This window comes from Spermophilus citellus (assembly GCF_964194105.1).
Source record: "Spermophilus citellus genome assembly, chromosome: X".
Lineage (NCBI taxonomy): Eukaryota > Metazoa > Chordata > Mammalia > Rodentia > Sciuridae > Spermophilus > Spermophilus citellus.
Window position 1 is genome coordinate 126,003,044 of NC_138190.1, and position 23,046 is coordinate 126,026,089.

General features: G+C 46.0%; 1 protein-coding gene across 1 annotated transcript in view; it reads left to right on the forward strand.

Moving 5' to 3' along the window:
* Window positions 1–1,891: 1,891 nt before the first annotated feature.
* XPNPEP2 (X-prolyl aminopeptidase 2) overlaps window positions 1,892–23,046 on the forward strand; it is a 29,654-nt gene continuing 8,499 nt past the window's right edge. Inside the window, exons 1-15 of the mRNA XM_081277489.1 lie at window positions 1,892–2,309; window positions 4,846–4,919; window positions 6,449–6,559; window positions 8,049–8,112; window positions 9,739–9,843; window positions 10,091–10,177; window positions 11,183–11,329; window positions 14,035–14,136; window positions 14,807–14,888; window positions 15,194–15,389; window positions 16,152–16,241; window positions 17,184–17,293; window positions 17,880–17,957; window positions 19,312–19,383; window positions 22,276–22,336. Of these exons, the coding sequence (XP_081133615.1) occupies window positions 2,261–2,309; window positions 4,846–4,919; window positions 6,449–6,559; window positions 8,049–8,112; window positions 9,739–9,843; window positions 10,091–10,177; window positions 11,183–11,329; window positions 14,035–14,136; window positions 14,807–14,888; window positions 15,194–15,389; window positions 16,152–16,241; window positions 17,184–17,293; window positions 17,880–17,957; window positions 19,312–19,383; window positions 22,276–22,336 (1,428 nt within the window). The 5' untranslated portion in view covers window positions 1,892–2,260. The remainder of the gene's footprint in view (window positions 2,310–4,845; window positions 4,920–6,448; window positions 6,560–8,048; window positions 8,113–9,738; window positions 9,844–10,090; window positions 10,178–11,182; window positions 11,330–14,034; window positions 14,137–14,806; window positions 14,889–15,193; window positions 15,390–16,151; window positions 16,242–17,183; window positions 17,294–17,879; window positions 17,958–19,311; window positions 19,384–22,275; window positions 22,337–23,046) is intronic.

Sequence of the window (23,046 nt, forward strand, 5' to 3'; positions counted from 1 at the left end):
AGGTAGAGAAACTGAGGTTTCAGAGAGGAAGGCCATGCAGCTGGTCTGTGACAGAGCTGGGACTGAAATCCAGGCGGTCTGGCTCCTGTGTCAGTGTTCCTAGGTTCACTGATGAAGTGGTAGGACTGTGCATGTCATTGAAGGCTGTCTTCAGAGTCCTTCCTCTCTATGACCCCATCAACTCTACACGTTTTCCCTCCAGGATGGCTAAACATGGCACAGAGGAGGCAAGTACCTTTGAGAGGGCATTTCTCTTGTCCTCTGGTCTCAGAAACTAACTTCACCACCAGTTCTGGAAGGGTAGAAAAGAAGGGACAGGAAAAAGACAACAAGAGTTTCAGTAGTCACAGAATGACAGAGTTCTTCTCGGTCTTTCTCTGTGATCTGTCCTCTGGGGCTGAAGGTAGGGTTCATAGAGCTTCCTCATTCATTTTGACTCTACCCCACCAGGGAGTTCATGAAGGTTCCCTTTGCAAGGAGCGGTGGAAAAGCTCTGTAAATTCAACAAGCCAAAACAACTGTTTACCTGTCCGAGATTTTATTAGCGGGACCGCAGGGGCCAGTCGCAGAAGAGATGGGGTCAAGCAAGACGGTGAGCCCGAACAGGGTGCTGATATTTATGGGCTCAGCGTGGGGTAAGGGGGATGGGGGGGGAGTGGGCTGTTACTTTTTTATTGGCCGAGAGTTCCCACCACTTCAGGGATTGGAAGTGCGCCATTCAAAGTTCGCACCATTCACAGAACTCCCAGAAGAGAAGCACTCCGGGCGCCATCTTTACCAACACCCTTTCCTTCTACAAAATGGCCTATTTTGCTCTTGAATGGATTATTGAAAACTGCCTTAAATTTGTTGTAGATATTTTTTAAAAATCAAAGAAATGGTGTTAGGTGCAGCGGTACACACCTGTAATCCCAGCAACTCATGAGGCTGAGGCAGGAGGATATCAAGTTCTAGGCCAGTCTATGCAATTCAGTAAGACCCTAAACAACTTTGTGAGACCCTGTCTCAAAATTTAAAAAATAAAAAGGACTGAGGATGTGGCTCAGTGGTTAAAGTGCCCCTGAGTTCAATTCCCAGTACAAGAAAGAAAGAGGGGGGCAGTATGCTTTTTGCCCTGTAGGCTAAGGGAATACCATTTGCTGGGTCTGTCTCTCCCTGAAGCATTCCTCTCTGGGCTCAACTTGCCTGAGGACAGAGATCTTAGAGAGCATTTACTAGGAGCTGCCCTTGGCACTGGTGCCACATGCTAGTCTGTGACATGCCTGGGTACAGCGACAAGGCTGACCTCAGCTGCTTCACTACCTTCACAGGGAATTGTGCTATTTAGGAGTGACCTGCATACAGGACAACCAAATCCCTGTTCCAGAAGTTATGGCAGAAATGGCATTTCCATTTAACCAAATTTGTCTTCTCAGAGCCCCCAAACTGCTCTGTCTGGGTCTTATTTTCTCTTCAGTAGCACCACCTGATCCCTCCAAACCAAGATGCCTTTGGTCCTTCATTCCCTCACAGTGTGAACAATGCCTAAGAAGCTGGGATTTAGCAGAGCCAGAATGTGCTGCTGAATGGAACTGCTGAATAAGAGCCCAAGGGAAGGGCTGGGGGCATCTTTGCAAAGTGGACTCTCCTGAGGGAAATCATGCCAGCTCCAGAAAGTAACTATCTAGTTGCAACCAACTTCCCCCAAAGGGTGCCTTGGGGCTTCCCAGGCACTATGGAGAGAGAGGACACTGGCTTTTTTTCTGGGACAGGCCAGCTCAGAGGAGGAGGAGCAGAAGGAGGAGCAAATATCCATCCCAAAGCAAAAAGCAAGGCTGTAGCCAAAGCCTGGAATGGGGAAACTAATAGGAATCAGCTTGCTGGAGGGAGTGGGGACAGAAGTCTGGAATGGCCAGGGCAGGGCTGCTGAAGAGGGGGTTGGGAGAAGAAGGCTGATTGAGACCAGCTGTTGCTCCTCGGTCTCAGAGATCTTTGGACTATGCCCTGGGGCGGGCTTACACCCTACTTCAAGCCACAAGCAATCAACACAGGTTGTCTGGGGCAGCCCAAGTCTCCCCTTTCCACTGTGGCTCCCAGAGCCCTCTGAAACAAAAGATCAGAGGGGGACTCTCCATCCACCAGCTGGACTCCTCCTTCCCATTGCCAGTCCCCACCCCTGTCTGTTCCAGTCCAGGAAAGGGCCGGACGAAGAGGCCAGAGAAACAGCCCTGCCCCTCTCCCCAGTCCCTCCATCTACTCAGCATCGGCATCTGGAAACCCCATGGCCTGGGCTCACTGGGGCTGCTGCCCTTGGCTTATCCTCTTCTGTGGTATGTGCTTCTGGGCCTCTCCTAGAGAGCAGCTCTGGCCTCTCCCCTCTGGGCTCAGAAGGGGTTGGATTGAGGGGTGGGGCCCTGATTGTCTCTTCTTTCTTGGTCACCCTCTCTGTCTTCAAGAAGAGGCCCCTTCAAGGGTGATCTTCAGGAGCTTGTGACTTGGGCCTAATTAATAATCTGTTTGGGCACCTTTCCATCCACCCATTAATGACAAAATGATTGTGGCATTTATTAGGATTGTAAGGAAGGCTTTATTCAAGACTACTGCAATAGTGGCCCTGCAGCAGGGGAGATAGGAGTGGCTCAATGCTGCAGAGAACAGAGACCACTGGAAATTTACAGCCAATAAACAGAGGGAGGGGGTCGGTGCATGGAAAGTTACTAAGAAGAATCATTGAGGGTAGGGGGATTCTTGCTAAACTGACTTAGGTTTCTTGTTGAAGATAGTCTAGGGCGAACAGATATCAAGGGCAAAGGAAGAGGAATCTGATCGGATATTGAGGGTGATCAGATATCAAGGAGGGGGTCTCTCTAAACTTAATTGGCAGGATTCCTGCTAAGATGGGTCAATGCAGGCCAGGAAAGGACAGGACTGACACAGAAGGCCAAAACTTTGGGACTTGTCAAGAAAAGGGCTCAGAGGACCTATCTAAACTGCTCAAGGAGAGAATCTTGGTCACCCCTACAATGCCCTGTTTGTCCTCAACTAAGTGTCCAGTTCAGCACCTCCCTCACCCCTGGCCTCCCCTCCCTTCCCTTTGCTCTTCGTCAGCAGGACCCTTCTCATTAATACAGCATCCAGTTCCTAAGGAACCCCTCCCTAAGTGCCAGGCCCTGTGCCAGGGGTTATAGAGTGATTTGGCTTCAGAGCCTGTTCTTTCTGGCCTCAGAGAACAGGGACATGGGTTGGATGGCCCTGCTTCTTATGTTGGCATCTTAGCACTACCATTTTAATAGAGATTTCTTCCTACAGAAATGGGTGTTCATTTTCTTAAATGAACAATATGGATCTCATCTCCCACTTGAGTTTATGAGGCCAAGACATACAGGCAGAGCATTCATGATGTTAGACACTAGCCAACCCCCTTCCATCTGTAGTTCAACCCACTCAGAAGGTAAAAGTATAGTGTCTCCCTATATTCAGGCCCCCATGATCCTCTGTAAAGGTAGAGGATGGAGGAAAAGAGTATCAGAGATAGTCTTGGACTTTTCTGACAGGAAGGAACTGTAATCCAGTCTTCATTTTTTACAGAGACCCAGAACCTGAGAGTACTTAGCACAGGCCTGGTTTTATAGAGACATTTAGGAATGAATATTGGGTCACTCTCCTAGGGTCACATCAAATTTGGGACACAGCCCAAATTGTAAACTACATCTCCATACACTCTGTCCCTTCTATGGACCCCCACATTCCAGGCCCACCCCCCATGGATGGAAGAGTGGGAGGATAGAAAGGGCACCCCCACTTTGGGGGGGAGTGCAATGCTGAGTATTGAACCAAGGGCCTGACACATGCTAAGCAAGCACTCTACTACTGAGCTACCTCCCCAGCCCCACCCCCTGTTTTGAATTCAGATATCCTAGGTTCAAATCCCCAAGAAACCACTGACTCAGTATGGCAAAACTTGGTCAACTTACCAAACTTACCTGGGCCTTGGCTTCATCCTCTGTAGAAAATGAATAATACCCACCTCACAGGGTTGTTGCAAGTATCAAATAAGATACAGTCATGGGGTGCTTAACAATGGGGACATGTTCTGAGAAATATGCTATTAGCCAATTTTGAAGTTCTGGAAACATCATGGAATATACTTACACAAATTAAGATGGCTATGACATCATCAAACAATAAAATCTTTTGAGCTATTTATTGACCATAAGGTTGTTGTGTGGCACATGACTTCAATAGATAAATTGATAAATTCAGTATTGGCCCATAGTTGGAACTCTTTAAAATACTAATCCATCTTTCCCCAGGAGGTTCTGATTTTGGAATGGGATTGCTGTCTTATATATTTAAAATAAAGCTAAAATGATAATCAGAGATTCAGGTTGTAAGAAATAGTACAAGTGAGTCTTGAATTTAAGTAAACCTAATATGTAAAATTAGATTTATAAAAGGTTAGAATAAAGATGGGGATGATTATTTAGAGAGATCCTCTAGAGCATTTCAAAGAAAATTTGATTACAAAATTTAATTTACACACAACTTTTCCACTTCAATAGGCCCTGAAAAGACTCAATTAGGTTAGAAGAAAAAAATTGATGTAATGAGCACTAAAACCCATCCAAAGGGGCATTCACTTGTTGATGAAACTAGTTTCTTTGATTGTGACCCAGGGTGCCATCCAATTCAGTCTGATTTACCATGAAACATGATTGTTATTATCTTCAAGTAGAGACAGCCAGCATGGTGGGCTTCAAAGGGTGGAGGATTGGGGCGGAAAACAGGGCTGAGAGAGGGTGTCCCTGTCCTTTCTGAGAACTCTCTGGTCCCCAAATGACCTCGGATTTTTCTCCTGGTTTCTAGCTTATGCCTGGAGCCACCCAACACCAGTAGACCTTGCAAGAGAGGATGTGAGAAACTGTTCTACTAGCCCTCCGGTAAGGACTTGGCTCCACCTACACGCAGCCCCGCCCCGCAGGTGGCTCCGCCCTACACCTCCCGCCTTGTCATCTTCACCTTTCCCCATGGGCTCAATTTCGAGCTTCTTCCCCTACAGGCTTTTTCCTGATTTCCCAACCCCGGGGCCCCTGTTTTTTATTAACATCCATCAGGACCGGAAGTAGGGTCTCAGGTTTCCAACACAGCCTCCAACCCGGTGTGGTGCCCTTCCTCCCCCCCCCCCACTCATTCCCATAGTGTGTTCTCTATTTCTGCCCTGGCCTGACCCTGGGAAACCCCCAGGGGGAAGGAGGAGGGAGGGAGGAAAGAAGGAAGGGAGAGAGACTCTAGCTGGCCTTTGAGGATAGGCAAAGGCAAAGAGGAGGATGGGAAATAAGAAAACATTCTAGAACAGAGAAGAGAGTAGCAGAGAAGGGGGGAGGGAGGAAGTCAGGAGACTAGAAGAGCCAATGCAACGAAAAGTCAAAGAGAATGAAACCTAGGGTGTGAAAACCAGAAGGCCCGGCAGATCAGAGCCAAAGGAGATCAGGTGGTCAGCTTCCCAGCTGGGGACTAGAATGGTTCTTTGCATGACCAGAGTTGGGCTAAAGATCTTCTCCAGGCAGGGGTGGGCCAGAAGGTGTGAAGAGGTGAACAAGTGCATAGTACCCTAAGCCACAAAATAAATTTAGAACATCTGCATGCAGTATCAACTTTATAGAACCACTAGGGCAGACAGACAGGTGGGGCAAACCACATTACTTTTATATTAAATCAAACATGGATATGTTTTGGATAGAAAGCAAAACAAAATAAGAAAAAAAAAAACACATGATTTTTCATTGGATAGATAAAATGGGCTTTAAGGATATGCCTGACTTGGAGTGGATCTTTCTGGGCAATATCTCAAACTGCTGGGGGTACTCATTCACTATCCTTTGCCATTTGGGACCAGTGGGTGACAAGTTGAAAAAGCCACAAGGTACATTGTAAAATAAGATACAAGACACTGAGTTACATTTGAAATTCAGATAACAAATAATATTTTAGTATAAGTATGCTCCAAATAGTACATGCCACATACTTATATTAAAACATTACTCATTGTTGATTTGAAAGTCAAATGTGACTGGGTGGACATCCTGTATTTTCATTGGCTAAATCTGGCTACTCTACCCCAAGGTATCCGAAGAGGCACTGTCCTGGCAACCTGGCTCAGGACCAGAGCTCAGGTCCCTCTGTTCTCATTCAATACCCTATCCTAGACTCAGGTCCCATTACTGTCACAAGGGGTCCTTCTCTTCCTAAAACACCTCCATCTTCTCTCAGCCCAGGCATCTTAATCTACTCTAACTAGTAAATTAACTGCTACCCCACCCCTCCCCAGGCCAGGTCAGCCAAACCACCCCCAACCCCAGCCTCAGGAGAGGCTTGTGACTCCTCTGGAGGTGGCAGGGTGGAAGGAGTCATCATTTTCTCTAAGCAGTACATGCCTGTGTCTGTATGTGTTTGGATGTGTTCCTGTTAGCACCTTCCAGTTACTGCAGTCAATACTACACTGAGGCTGACAGCCCTCCGCCAGAAGATACAGGCCTGGAATCTCTCTGCCTACATCATCCCAGACACAGATGCCCACATGGTAAGGGACTGTTCCTCTTCCGTTTCTCCCCTCAGCTACCCTGGCTTAGCCTGTGAGCACTGGCCACACACAGGAGACTAAGACTCCAAAGATGAAGGCAGAGAAGGGATTTGAAAGGCAAAGGGGTGGAAGTGGAAAGCTTGCACACGGTACTTTTAGGGCAACTGAAAGAACATATTCTTTTACATCGGAAGGAAGGTATAGCTAAATCCTATTAACCACAAGAAGTAAAATGATAAAACAACTTCAAAATGAATTTTGATCAATTCCCAGGTGGCAGATCCAGAGAGAATGTTTAAGGCATCCCTGCCCTAGGAGGTTAGAATGGAGGCTGGAAATTGGACTGGAAGAAATCTAAGCTCCCTTTCAGCCCAGGCCATCCCATAGCCTGATAAATGGAGCAGTGAGATGATCCAGAGTCCTGGACCATGCAAGTATGGTGGATAGGCTGTGAGGGAGGACACACAGGAAGCAAGATGGTCAGAACAAGGGCAACTATTCCCATAGCAGCAAACCTGCCTAGCCACCCTACTTTTTCCCACCACTGGCTCCACCTCCACCCTCCCACCTACCCAAGATCAGCCAAGTTAGAAGAGAAGGCACTTTCAGTGTCAACAGCCTTGCTTAAATTAGTTTTCCCACCTATTGGGGAAGGCTAAGAACTTTGGATAAGGATCTGAACTTCTCTGAGCCTGAGTTTTCTCTTTTGCAAAATGAGAATAATGATATCTTGTTTCCAAGGATTCTGAGCACCAGGATATAGTCATCCCTCAGTATCTGCAAGAGATTGGTTCCAGGGACCCCACAGATACCCCAATGAGTGGATGTTCAAATCCCTTAAAAGGCATAGTATTTTTGTACATAATCTGTGCACATCCTTCCATGTACTTCAAATCATCTCTAAATTATTTATAATGCCTAATACAATACAAATATACAAATGGTAGTCATACTGTAATGACAAGGAAAAAAGTCTACATGTTCAGTACAGGCACAATTTTTACAAATACTTTTGGCCTGTGATTGGTTGAAGCTACAAATGTGGAATCCATGGATATAGAGGTCCAACTCAACAATAACATGTAAAGCCATATGCAGAAGTTATTTATGATGTACCCAGGGTAGAGCTAGACTGGGGAGGAGGGGATATCTGGAAAGGGGAACCAAAGGACATGATCCTGGACTACACAGAACTTGTTTTCTGGTCAGAGTGACAAACTCCTTTGCAAAACAATCCAGTGCAACCCTGAGTCTAGTGCTAGGCCAAAAGGTTTGAGACTCTGAGATATAAAATTGGTCAAAGAAAGGAAAGATAGAAGGTTGGGGGAGTTACAGAAGGCTTCCTGGAAGAGGTGCACAGTATGCTTAGCCTTGTGGAACTGATTGGAGTTTACCATACATTAAAAAAAACTGGGATGTGGTTGAGGGCCTTCCACATGGGTATCTGACCCCATGGAAAAGGCTAATGATGGTGTTGTGAATTTCCTAGAGTGAGTACATTGGCAGACATGATGAGAGGCGTGCGTGGATTACAGGCTTCACAGGGACTGCAGGTAATGGCCATTGCCTACCCTCATTGCTTCTTTTGGTAGACTAGAGGTGTTAAGAGGGGGGCCTGGCATGGCTAGTGCCTCAAGAGCCAGGACCCCTGGGCCTATTATCCAAAGTCCTCTTCCTCTCTTTTTCCCCACTCCTCTCTCTCCATTTCTGCCTGTCCTCCACCACCCTTGAAGCCACCAGGTTCTCCAGGGCACACATCTCATGGTCCACTGGCCACATTTCTGTGCAGAAAGACAGCAGATGACCTCCTGGCTTCCTTCCCATAATCATTACCTCTGCTGTAGTTATGCCAGCCCAGCACTCCCTGGACTCCATTTCTGAGACACTTGCTACTTCCACATCTAGCCACTAGGGCCCCACTTTTCCCTTCAGAAGACTCATTTGGGGATAAACTTGTACTCTGCAAATCTTTTTACAGACAATACCACTTCACATGGCCAAATAAGACGCAAATATAGAAGCCCTTAATGATGTCCCAGTTTCTAAAACACACCCCATCCCCGATCCTGGCCCCTTAAATGAAATCCAGATTTCCTTTGCTGATCCTCAACATTTCTTCCCTGCACTCCAAGCTGCCTTGCCTTTGCCCACCATGAGCCCTAACTCTCTTTGCCAGATTTGCTGGATTTGTCTTCCCCATCAATCTTCAAGTAAGCCTCTGACTTAGTGTCCCTATCAGAACCAAGTCTTGACATTGAGAGCACCTACATGCAGTATGAGCTCTTTTCTTTCTCTCTTATTTATACATTTATTTGGTATTGGAGATTGAACCCAGGAGTGCATTACCAGTGAGCTACATCTCCAGCCCTCTTGTTTTTAAATATTTTTTGGTAGTCAATTGATTTTTTACTTTACTTATTTATCTTTTTATGTGGTGCTAGGGATTGACCCCAGGGCCTCACATGTGCCAGGCAAGCACTCTACCACTGAGCAACAATCCCAGCCCCCATCTCTAGTCCTTTTGATTTCTTTTTTATTTTGAGACAGGGTCTCACTAAATTGCCCAGGATAGCCTCAAACTTGTGATCCTCCTGCCTCACCTCTGGAGTCACTGGGATTATAGTCCTGGGCCACCATATCTGGCCAGGATCAGATCTTTTGGACTGGCAAAAACAGATCCCACTTCTCCTGGTAAAAGTCTTAATGACCCTTTCAATGGAGAAATCTTCAACAGGGCTAGGGTTACCACTCAGTGGTAGAGTGCATAGCTCAGTGGCAAAACACTTGCCTCACACGTGTGAGGCACTAGGTTTGATCCTCAGCACCACATAAAAAATAAACAAAGATATTGTGTCCATATATAACTAATATATATATATATATATATATATATATATATATATGTGTGTGTGTGTGTGTGTGTGTGTGTATATATATATATATATATATATATCCTCAACATGGAGATGCCTGATCCAGTATATTCTTTCTGTCAGCTTTCCCTGAAGCTCTCTTTAACATTTCCTGCCTCTCCTTCCAAAGGAGACAGAGGCAGACTCTTTCTACGAGGTCCCTTGTGACATCTCAGAACCAGCACTGTATTGCATATCCATCCACTGAAACCATACTCCTCACTTTCGCCTTCACCCTCACCTCCAAGTTTCTCTGTTCTACCCCAGGTGTTGCAGTGGTGACCCTGAGGAAAGCAGCTCTCTGGACCGACAGTCGCTACTGGACTCAGGCTGAGCGACAGATGGACTGCAACTGGGAGCTCCATAAAGAAGGTAGAAGGCCCACATGGATCTGTCCCCATAGCCCGGCATCCCAGACTAGGTTTTGGAAAGTATAGGTGAGGGGGTCTTTCAGGGCCATGCTGAGCCTCTGTGGAAAGCTCAGGAGATTTGAGGCCATCCCTGACCTTTGAGGCTGATCCCAAGGACACACATGGTAGGACTATCATAGTCAGAAACCTGGCTAGAAAGCCTGAGGCTGACCCTGAAGGTGACCTCTACATTCCTTCTTGTCTTTCAGTTGGTACCACTCCCATTGTCACCTGGCTGCTGGCTGAGATTCCTTCTGGAGGGAGTGTGGGCTTTGACCCTTTCCTCTTCTCTATTGGTATGTTCTTCCCTAAGTCCCTAGATTTGTCCAAACCAGCAGGGTAGGGCTCAGATTTCCTGAGAGGTAAAGAAACATACCTTTTTAGAAAGGCAGTAGTGATGTAGCCATAGAGATAGAGTGTTTTGAAGCTATGGTTGCAGAATATTTTGCAACAAAGATGTATTCATGAATTGTGTAATTAAATATGTTAAAATGCATATGGAGGGGGCTGGGGATACAGCTCAGTTGATAGAGTGCCTGCCTTGCATACACAAGGCCCTGGGTTCAATCCCCAGCACCACAAAAAAATGAATATGGAATTTGTTAAAAGTCATGAGTACAGAAAATCAACCTAGGAGACTCAGGGAATTATTAAGATCTAGTGGGTAAATAGGCCTGCCTGGATGTCCTTAAACCCACAACTATGTTCTGTGGCCGGGAACTCTACCAGTTATGGTACTTAGCATCACCCAGAAACCCCCTTCTGGAATGTAGCTTAGAAGGGTAAATGGAGTTGGGATGGACTTTAAGTCAAACAGGACTCCTGGGAATATAGATTCCTGAGTTCCAGGGCCCCAGGCAGTTGGCCAGATTATGTCCTCAATGGTGGAATTTTCATGAATACACACTGAATGACCCCTACTTCCAAACTGACTTCTTTGCCAGCCTATCCAATGACTTGAACATCACCATTCATTTAAACAGTGGCATTGAAGTCTCAAAGGAGGGACTGCCCCCAACCATTGGTACTTTATAAGACAAGATTATCCAATTGGCAGTGGACAGGATTGAGGTGTGTTCAGGAGAAGTTAATCTTGGAAAACAGAAGGAGTAGGATGTGAGGCAAAGCTCAGGGTGGGGCATGAATTCCAGAAGTGCCAGAATGCTGGGGCAGGCTCATAACACTTTGGGCTATGGGAGTGGAACAGCAGGCAAAGGGAATCAGGACTAACTTGCTTCAAATCACAGTTTTTCCTGAGTTGTAAATGGGCAAGGCGAAAGTGACTCCTTCCTATCTTGCAGACTCCTGGAAGAGTTATGACCTGGCCCTCCAGGGCTCCAACAGACAGCTGGTGTCCATTACGTCCAATCTTGTGGATCTGGTGTGGGGATCAGAAAGGCCCCCAGTGCCAAGCCAACCTATTTATGCCCTGCAGGAGGCATTCACAGGTGATTCCATAAGCCCATTCTCTTTCCCAACTTGTATAAACACAAGGATCCCTAGAGTTTTTTGTTGTTGTTGTTTTGTTGTTTTTGTTTTGTTTTTTGCTGAAAAAATACCAAAGCAATGATTTGCAAGCCTTAGCATACACCCAGGTTGCCCAGGATGCTTGGTTAAAATGCAGCTTTTTGGGCCCTCTCCCCACAGAGAGTCCTTAGTCCAATATTTAGAAAATGCTAGAATAAAGAAAGGATGTTGGGATTTGAAGCAAGAGTGAGCAGGAAGGGAGGAAACAGGAGAGTCAGAGAAAATGAAAAACCCTCTGAAGAGAGAAAGTACATGGTCTGAGTTGCTTCTCCAGTAGTGGAGGCTGGTTCATATTGAATCATTCAACCTTTTATTTCTGGCCCTCCTGTGGTGAAGAATTTAGATTTGAGAGATGGCTGGGGTGGAGATTAAGTAAATAACCAAGTTTAGGGTCAGTCGGCAACATAGATGAGGGTTCGGGTTTTAGCTAGATCACAAAGGAAAGTTAACTGACCCAGAAAAAAAATCTATCATTCATAACCTTGACCTTGTCAATACTATCTAAATACTTCATACGAGATCATCAGTATGCTTTGTGATTCTTTTAAGTAATAACTAAAATGCTGACCAGGACTGATTGTAAATCAGTTTGGGCCACCAACCACCCCTACCCTCCCTTGGAATTCTGAATGAGCCAATGGATTAGTACTCCTAATCACATTACACAATCTGAGAGGTTCCTTTCCACACACAAGTCCATGTGCATTTATGCTTTAGAAAGGAGTTTTTTAAAAAGCAGAAGGCTAATTTCAAAATTGTGGCTATGATGAAATGAATGAAAATTGTGCCCAATTTTCTTTATCTGTTCCAATGTTAACTTGAAGAATCATACTTTCTTCATCCTGACACCATTTTTAAAGAAACTGGCTATCCAAGACTGTTTGTCATAAATAAAACTCATCTTGTTTAGATAAAGAAGGTCATGGTTATACCAGGAAGAGGTAAGGATAAAAAGAGCAGAGATTGGGGTCAGATTTGCATGATTTTTGTCACTTTCCAAAGGCAAGGGAGAAGCTGAGACATCTCAGGCTGCTACTCTTCAAGGAATAAGCCATCAGGAGCCAGAAGTGGGCCTGAAAGCGAAAGAATAGAGTTCAGCTTTAAGAAGTTTAGACAAAAGAGATTTTCTCTCCAGTCACTTGCAGATTTTAAAGGCAGGTGAAGGGGTGGAACAATGAAAAGGGCAGAACATGAAAAGTTAGCTACACAAAGATAGCTAAACGTGTAAGACCATTGAAATTTGATTTCATTTGTTTTCTCAAAGATGTATCATATTCATGAATATCAACAACGTAATTCTAAGTGAAAGAAGCCATTCAAAGAAAGCCACATATTGTGTGATTCCATTTACATGAAACACCCAGCACTGGAAAATCCATAGAGACAGAAAACAGATTAGTGGTTTCCTGGGCCTGGAAGAAGGGGAAAATGGGACGTGATTCCTTAATGTGTACAAGGTTTCCTTTTAGGATGATGAAAATGTTCTAGAATTAGATAGCAGGATGGTTGCACAATATTGTGAATGTACTTAAAGTCAACTGAATTGTGCACTTTAAAAAGGTTAAAATGATAAATTTTATGCTATGTCTATTTTCACTGCAACAAAATAAAACTAAAAAGTATATCATACCCAAAGATTTAGTTCTTATTGAATAGTTTTTATCTGTTTGCATAACATTTTAAATGGCATTAAGTTATCATTTATGTTCATATCTAGACCCAAACAGGACCCTTAATGCCTATAACCTTCTTCCAAAAAAAATTCCTAGTCCTGTCTAGGGGCAGATTCCATATGCCTTGCAGGGGGCAGGGATAGAAGACAAAAACTAAAGTCCTAGAATCCAGATGCAGGCATACTAGAAAGGATGGCACTGTGGCACACAGTCTAATGACAGGTCCAGAGACTGACAATGTTAGCAAGATATTACATGTCTGTACAGATTAGGAGTGTGGGTCATGCTGTTAGACAGACCTGAGTTCAAATCCAAGTCCCACCTCCTGCTACTAGGAAATCCTAGATAAGTCACTTTACCTCTCTGAAATCTCAGTTTCCTTATCTATAAAATGGGGCAAGGAAGAATTAAAATGGTAGTCACAGAGTGTTTAGCCCCAAACCCCTGGGCTTATTAAATATTGGGGTTATTGTGGGTGAGAGTTGAACATGGCAACAGCCTTCTCCCTTTGCCCTTCAACTAGAGCAGCTCTCCTGACCTCTTTCTGCATACTTGTTTATCCACCAGAAAACTATACTAGACCCATTATGTGCCAAAACAACTTTCTACATCCTTTATAAATATTTGAGCCTCATAGCAACCCTATTGAGGTAGATCCTATTATTATATCCTATCCCTATTTTAAAGATGCACAAAATAAGACACATCAGGGTTAATAATTTGCCCAAGGTCTCCAAGCTAATAATGACAAAACCAGGTCATTTGAGCCCAGTCTAGATCCTGAGCCCATGTCATTAGTGACTACACTATTAAAAAAGTTTGTTTGAAGAAAGGATTCTACTGCTTTGTTTAAAAAAAAATGGAAAACTACTATTCCAAGGAGCCCTCCCAGGAACCAAATGTCAAAGATAAGATATGTCGTTTACACTTTCTTTGGGCTTCTTTGCTTCTAGGGAGCACTTGGCAGGAGAAAGTATCTGGCATCCGAAGCCAGATGCAGGCGCATAGCAAGGCCCCAACTGCTGTTCTTCTGTCGGCACTTGATGAGACGGCCTGTGAGTGTGGATTTATGGACACAAATGGTGCAGGAGTTCCCCCACAAGTCCTGGACCCTACAACACAGAGCTGTTCCCCAAACAACCATGTACCCACCAGCTGCTAAGAGCTCTGTGGCCATGACCTGTGAGACCTAAAAGGCATAAGGGAACAGTAGCTCATGTCTGCAGAATAAGGAAACCAGGAGGCCTTAGGCAAGGTGGGGCCAGCCCACAGGCCACCAAAGGAATGAACTGACCATGGCAGCAGAGTGCATCTGTCTCCTTAATGAGAAGAGGACCAACAAACTCCTCTCACCAGCCTGGCCACTATCCCAGGGCACTCACAGACCCCACTTTAACACCCAGAGTAACCCTACTCCATTCCAACATGGCTCAGGGCTTCTTGCCCAATCCATATAGCTGGGCTTCAGACATTCTAAAGACCCACTAAAACTGGGTGCTTCATGCTGGATACCTGCACAGGGAAGGGTGGGAGATAGGTCTGTAGCTCCCATCAGTATCTTGAATCCCCCCCCACCCACCCAAAACGACTTAGAACCATTCAGAGCCAGATGATAAAAGTGTACACCCAGCAAATTGGGGGGAACAAAGCAAACAGGCAAAGGTGTCTGAAATGCTCACCCCCAAGCAGATCAGCCTCAAACAGTTTCCACTGATTCTTTTCAAGGGCTCTTCAACCTTCGCAGCAATGACATCCCCTATAACCCCTTCTTCTATTCCTACACGCTGCTCACGAACTCCTCCATCAGGTAAGGCTTTTCCTTGGCTTGCTGTCATGAACTTCCTCCAACTTCTGTCCTCATTGCCCCATCACTGACCCCACCCCAATATATAGCCTTCAGACTGCCCATGAGCTTGGCACCTGCTCCAGCAAGACCCTTTGGGAAACCTCATATTGGTTTTTCCTGACCACTTGACCTCTATTCCCAATGAACCCCAAATCTTGGCTTCCTGTGCTGGCTTTCTCTTACTATTAGGAACAAAGAAACTGTGTATGTCTCTGGTTCTTTGCTTTGTCCTTAGCAGACACTCCTGGTCTTCCTTCCCCACTCAGGTTATTTGTAAACAAGAGTCGCTTTAGCCCTGAGACTCTGCAATACCTGAATTCCAGCTGCACAGGCCCCATGTGCGTGCAACTTGAGGACTACAGCCAAGTCCGTGACAGCGTCCAGGCCTATGCCTTGGAAGATGTGAGGATCTGGATTGGGACCAGCTATACCATGTATGGGCTCTATGAAGTAATACCCAAGGTGGGTTTGGCAGGCTCCAGCTCATGACAGAGACCTAACCCCCACTCCAGGCCTGATAAGTGTCAACTAAAAGTGGGGTCAAAGCCCCTTAGCCATTCAGTCAACTGATCAGTCAAGTGTACTGTGTGGCCCTTGTAGACCTCACTGGGAAGAGACAAAAGAAGAGGAAGCTGGGATGTCTGTCCACAGAGACAGAGCATTCATACCATGAAGAGGCTAGAGAGAATACAGCCTGGTCTAGCAGTCCTTAGAGTCAGCAAACCTGACAGTGAACCCCAGGTGTGCTCCTAACTGGCTCTACAATGACCTTGGACAAGTAATTAAGCCAATCTGGGTTTCGGTTTCCTCACCTATAAAATGAATCCTGACCTCACAGGAGTTGCCCTGGAGATTTAATGGAGATATTATATGTAAAGCCCACTGTTTGACACACAGTAGGCACTCAATAAATGGTAGCCACTATGATATGTACAGGAAACTTACACTGTCAGAACAGCCCATTTCCTGAACCATTCTAGAGTGCAGGTGGAAATGAACTGCTGAGGCAGTGTTAATCAAGGAAGCCTTCTGGAGGGAGGGTCAAACTGGACAAGGAAGATTAGGAAAGATCTGTGTAGCCAGAGAGCTCCTGAAGGAGAGGGCATCACCATGCCAGGGAGCAGCACGTCTGACCTCAGCTGGGACTTCCTGCCAGTCCTTTGCAAACACTACTGTGCCTTTGAGGGTGCTTCCAGACCTCTTCTCCCTCCCTGTCCCCAACAGGAGAAACTCTTGGCAGACACCTACTCCCCAGTGATGGTGACCAAGGCAGTGAAGAATAGCAAGGAGCAGGGACTCCTCAAGGCCAGCCATGTAAGTCCATGTGCAGGAAGGTGGGCTTTGGGGGAGCTACCAGTCTGATGGATTGGAGAGGAAAGCCTTCAAAGACCCTCAATGAAACAAAGGAGCAGATACCAAACTCCTGAGCACCCACCTGCTCTTTGCCCCCTCACTCCCAGGATAGTGCCATGGTTTACAGCATGGGCACGTGGAGGCAGGAGGCAGCTGGAAGGTACAGTGTTTGAGTTCAAACTCCAGCTCCACCCACTTCCTAGCTGGGTAACCTTGGGCAAGTCATTTAACTTCTCTAGGCCTGTTACCTTATCAGAAAAAGGAGGATCAAATAATAATCTTATAGCACACAATTATAGTGGATATTTAATGAAGAATATGTGGGGGGGGGCACACATGTGTGCAGTTCTTTGAGCACTCCCTAAATATTAACTATGTATTGTAATGATTTCTTCATCCTGGAAAGACAGCAGCACACTTTTCTGGAATATTCTTGTTAAAATTAGGTTAAGCTACCTCATTTAAAAAAAAAAAAACTTTTTCTAAGGGAAAACTTTAAATGTATGCTATGGGAGAGAAGGTAGCATAATGATTCCCTGTGTCCCCATCACCTGACTTCAACAATCATCAACTCATATCCAGTCTCACTTTGTCTATAACCCCACATTCATGACCTCCACTCCCATCCTCTGCTGCTAGATTATTTTAAAACAAATCCCAGATATCAAATCATTTCTGCTGTCAACACTTCAGTAAGCATCTGTAAAGATAAGAATGCTTTTGAAAACATGAGCACACTACGATCAGATATAAACATTAAGTAGAATCCTTTGATATCAAATAGCAAGTCAGATCCTCATGTTTTCAAAGCTCCAGAACCCAAAGTGGCTGATCGTTGTCCCAGAGCCTGTGGCTGCCACTCTGACCATACCTCAGCCTGCTTCTCTGCTTCCCAATCTCCAGGTGCGGGACGCTGTGGCTGTGATCCGGTACTTGGTCTGGCTGGAGAAGAATGTGCCCAAAGGCATGGTGGATGAGTTCTCAGGGGCAGAGCTTGTGGACAAGTTCCGAGGGTGAAAGACTATCTTCCAGGGTGGGGGTGGGGGCAGGGAGGGATAATTAGTCCACTTACTTAGAGGGAAGGAAGATCTTCCTTGTATTTGGAAATAGGAGAGACAGGATCTTGGGTGGTCTGGGAGCTGGGCAGGGGGTGTTGGAGGACAAGCTCCAGCCCCGCTGAAAGTGGGATGACCAACAGCGCCCTCTAGTGTCTACTTCAGACACGGGCTCCCCCCACACACACTCCCGGAGGCTGGCTCAGGCCAATTTGCTACTGCACCACTTGAGAGCTCCCAATAGGGAGGGGGGCTCTTGGGGCACACCAAGGACATTCTGTATTGTTGAGGAGAAACATATTGATCCGGGGCTGGGGTCGTTTTCAGACACAAGGAGCTAAGTTTCTTCACTCGCATTTGTAAAATGAAGGTGGAGGGGGAGTTCTCTATAGTTCTTTATAGTCTGGCCTTTTCCATTCTCGAGTGCTCTATAAATGACAGGACTGGCCCTGGGAAGATGGAACCAGGAAGTGGGGCTGAGGGAGCTAAATGGAGTCAGACTGAGCGCCCATTCATTGACTGTTTCTTGCTTTGCACTATCCAGAGAAGAAAACTTCTCCTCTGGACCCAGTTTCCAAACCATCTCTGCTAGTGGCCTGAATGCTGCCCTGGCCCACTACAGGTACTTCAGGAGAAAGAATTTTCTAGGATTCTGGTGGCAAGGGTTGGATCTTGTGGGTGAAGAGGGACTGGGGTAGAGGAAGGAATGCTCTGGGCCCAAAGTCCACATTTGAGGTTTGAGGCTCTCAGCACTGTGGGGGATGGGGTTGGGAGTCCCCTTGAAATTAAAAGGCTCGATTGAATGACTTTTCCCCCAAGAAGCCAGCACTTTTTGAGTACTCAGGGCTGAGGGTTCTAAGAGAGAGGCATGGCTGCTGTTAGATGCTTTTCCTTGGTTTCCTGTGAGTTATTTATGTTATCTAATTCTCAAAGTTCAGGAGCATTCTGAAGAAAGACCTATTTCACTCAGTCTGAAACAACCACGGTGGGCCCAAGTTGTAGGCTAGATATTTGGCCCCATGGAAAACACTGTATGCCTGCCTAACGATATTTCGAGGTAACCAGACACCTCAGCCTGGCATAGATATGGCAGGAAGAGGTTGGACATCATTCTGAAGGAAGGCCAGGAGTATCCCAGAACTTCCTCCTGTGGCACCCCCTGGTGTCTCCCAAGTTTCAGCTGCCTTGGTCCAGCCCCTTCTCTCTACTTCTCCCTAGTAGAGCTAGATAGTGACAGAGTAGGTACTCTTCAACCCTCAGGACTCTTGTTCTCCAGCCCCACCCACAAGGTCTCCTCTCTTCCTGTGCCCTGCTTCCTGGGGCCCTCCCACCCTCTGAGGCAGCACGCAGAGAGAGAGAATACTGGATGGAGCATCCTAGTCCAGGGTCAACTTCTTCTTGCTTTCCTGTGTGACCTCTTGCAAGTCATTTTGTAGACCTGTCTCTCCTTATGTAAAAGGAGATAGCTGAACTGGGTGGTCTCTGAGGCTCTCCTCGTTCCCACACTCTGGGTTCTTTTCTTCCTCCCCTCCCTGGGGCCCAAAGGTTTGCTTGGGCCAGTGCAGGATAAAGTGTGCTGAGGACAGCAGCAACAGATATCAAATACTTTCCCAGGGTCTTTGGGAGATAATGATATCCCCAGAGCATGAGCCGGGTCTGCAGGGAAGGGGAAGTTCCTCCGATTTTTTTTTTTTTTTTTTTTTTTTTTGGTACCAGAGATTGAACCCAGGGGCACTTAACCACTAAGCCACATGCCCAGGCCTTTTTATATTTTATTTAGAGACAGGGTCTCACTGAGTTGCTTAAGGTCTTGCTAAGTTGCTGAGGCTGGCTTTGAACTTGCAATCCTTCTGTCTCAGCCTCCCCAGCTCCTGGATTACAGGTATGCACCACCATGCCTGGCTAGTGTCTCTGCTTTCACTCAGAACTCCACATTGCTCAGCTGCTCCCCTCTCAGTGTTCTCTCCCCTTCTCAGCCCAACCAAGGAGATGCATCGCAAGCTGTCCTCAGATGAGATGTACCTGGTGGATTCTGGGGGACAGTACTGGTATGTACCCCCAACCCTGCACTGAACATCCTTCTCATTTTCACATTTGGGCTTCCTGCACAGTGGCAACCACACAGAGACGAGGATAGTGGGGATACACATGTAGGCTAGGTAGCTAGATATGCAGCACTTCTGTGAGTGTTAGGAAGACTCCTCTCACTCAAGCAAAATGTTTTTTTAAGTCTGCACATTATTACACATCCTTGCCCGATTGCACACACATACCCATATTCTAACCCACTTGTGCAGACTCTGGCCACAGCTCACATACCAAAGACCATTATGCATATTCCTAAGCTCCCCCTCCTCCTATGGAACAGGTAAGGTGACCAGGTCAGGCTGGAAGTAGGGGCAAGTAAGAAGCAACTCTTTAGATGTATTTTTTTTTTGTCCAGTGCACAACTGGAATAAGACATGACAGCCATGCAGAATAAGCTAAGCATATTCCTTCCAAATATGTGGCCAATTATATGTACTGGAGCTGATCTGAGCTGACCTGACCTCAAAGATTTTCCCTTTTCATCTAGAGAGCAAGTGGGCTGTGGAAAGATTGGGTGAGGCAAAAGAAAGCGTGTGCTGAACTGAAGTAGGAGCACAGAGTAGTTTCGAAGTGTCCCCCAACCTGTCTTGGGTGGAAATGGTGAATGTGCTAATGTTAAAAACTCCTTCACTGGCTCTTAGCATAGCTTTCACAGGCAGTGGGGCAGGGGCTCAGTTTAGCAGCTTTTGCTAATCCCCAATTCCATGCTGTGCATGCTTGAGATAGCCGACTTGCAAAGGGGAAGTAAATTTGTGGGGGCGTTTTTTGGATTGGGGCATGCTCAGAGGAGGGTGAGGTTGGGGAAATGGTCACCTCACTTCCTCTTCTCTCCTTCTGAAGAAGTAGTTTACCACGCCCCATGACCTACTCCCCAGGAGGAACCCTTGGGGCCCTGGGATGGTTTCTCCCCTCCCCTTTCCCAAGGGGGGGTGTGCTGGCCCAGGGACTGTCCTTGGGGAAATGCTGCAGCTGGTGGTTGGGAGTCAGATCTTCTGGCTCTGGCTTCACTTCGCTGGATCACTGAGTCAGATCCATATTCACAATGAAGAGAACTTCGTGGAAAGTTAGTGCTTGCTCTGGTCCTGGCTTTGCTGAGGCTTGGGGAGTGAGACCACCTCACAGCCTCAAGGCTTCAATTGCCTTTTCCATTCCACCTGTGAAATGAGGATAATAAGGCCAACTCTGCCATCCTTCTCAAGGAGCTGAAAAAGTGTCCTATAAATGGGAAACATCTGAACCTGGGAATGTTATGGTAATGTCATCTCTCCAAACTTCAGTTTCCCTATCTGTAAAAAGGAGACAACCCTGGGCTACCTCCCAGGAAGTCCAGAAGAAGCCTTGCATTTAGAGCTAACCTGACACCCAGAGAGTTGTAAACCAGCCCAAATGGGTAGTATCGGGAAGGAGTGTATATGGGGCATTGTGATTTTCAGAGAATATAGTGAATTTCACCTTGAGAGCTATGCAGAGCCCCTTCATGCACACATGCTAAGGTGGAATTTTTTGTTATAGATCTTTTTTTTAATAATATTTTTAGTTGTTCTAATGCTGAATGTTTTCTCTGATATAAGGTGACTGACTCATGGTGGGTTAGGGAGAGGGAGAATGGGAGGGATAGATGAACTCTAGATAGGGCAGAGGGGTGGGAGAGAAAGGGAGGGGACATGGGGTAATAAATGATAGTTGAATGTGATGGGCATCATTATCCAAAGTATATGTATGAAGACATGAGTTGGTGTGAACAAAAAAATTGTGTTCTATATGTGTAATAAGAATTGTGATGCATTCCACTGTCATGTATTTAAAAATATAAAAGCAATTTTAAAAATATTTTTTAGTTGTTGTAATTAGTTATACATGACAGTATAGTGCATTCGGGGGGGTACTGGGAATTGAACTCAGGGGCTCTCGGCCACTGAGCCACATCCCGGGCCCTATTTTGTATTTTATTTAGAGACAAGGTCTCACTGAGTTGCTTAGTACCTCACTATTGCTGAGGATGGCTTTGCACTTGTGACCCTCCTGCCTCAGCCTCCCAAACTTCTAGGATTCCAGGCGTGCACCATGGCACCTGGCAGAATGCATTTTGACACATTATATATAAATGGAGTACAACTTCTCATTTGTCTGGTTGTACATGATATAGAATCATGCCAGTCCTATAATCATATATGTACATAGGTTAATAATGTCCGATTCACTCTACTATCATTCCTGCCTCCATACTCCCTCCCCTCCTTTCATTCCCCTCTGTCTAGTCCAAAATACCTCAATTCTTCCCCACCCCCTTATTGTGAATTAGCATCCACATATCAGAAAACACATTCAGCTTTGGTTCTTTGGGATTGGCTTATTTCACATAGTATGATACTCTCTAGCTCCAACCATTTACAGACAAATGCCATTATTTTATTCTTCTTTTTGGCTAAATAATATTCCACTGTGTATATGTACCACATTTTCTTCATTCATTCACCTGTTGAAGGGCACCTAGGTTGGCTACATAGTTTAGCTATTGTGAATTGAACTGCCATAAACATTTATGTGGCTGCATCACTGTAATATGCTGACTTTAAGTCCTTTTGGTAAATGCCAAGGAGTGGGATGGCTGGGTTAAATGGTGGTTCCATTCTATATTTTCTGAGGAATCTCCATATTGCTTTCCAGAGTGGTTGCACCAATTCGCAGTCCTGAAGGCAGGATTTTGATGATGGTGGCTATCTTCCTTTTGCTTCCTTATTTGGCCTAATCCCAGCCCTGTTGCTCAGACACCAGTGGGAAAAGCACAGGGCCCAGCCCCTACCCATAAGCACTCAGTGGGGCTGATCATATTGGTTTTCCCTTCTCCACAGGGATGGGACCACAGATATCACCAGAACAGTCCACTGGGGCACCCCCTCTGCCTTCCAAAAGGTAAGTGTTGGGACCAGGATTCCCCTCCTGGGAAAGGACTCCACCAAGAGTCCTTTTGCCTGGGAGAACAAAACTGAGGCCCAGAGAGGTTAAGTAGTTTGCCCAAGTTCATGTAGCAAGGTGATGCCAGAAAACACAGTGCTCCCTCACAGAGATTGCAGGCCACCAAGGCTTTGGTCCAAGGTCACCTTGTCCCATTTCAGTACATCAATGCACAATTACTTCTTTAGTGCTGTCTGCGTGTCTGACCCTGCACTCAACTGAAAGGGGGAAGAAAGGCATTCTAAATAGAGGAAAATGGCACAAGTGAAGCCTCAGAGGCAGAAAGGAGCTGGAGGTGTTCAGGACAGTGAGGTCTGGTCAACTAGGGCAGAGGTTGGGACAGGGAGCTGTATTCATGCATTCAGCAAGCAGATCACAAGTCAGACATTGTGCTTAAAACAGAGAGGGGAAGTGCTCTGCAGATCTCCAAGAGCTCACAATTTAGCCGGTTAGGTCTGTTGCCTCTGGCTGCCTTGCACGAGATGATAAGCCTATGTGGGTGGGTAGTGAAGAGGATAGCCCACATCACCACTGCAGTGACCAGAAGAGGCCATGCCATGGTCAGCCCACCCCCACTCCCCTGACAGGAAGGCTGATCTACCAAATGATCAGGCCCAACCCAATCTTGGCCTTAGGAAAACTTAAAGGATGGTTACAAGCCCTAAGGA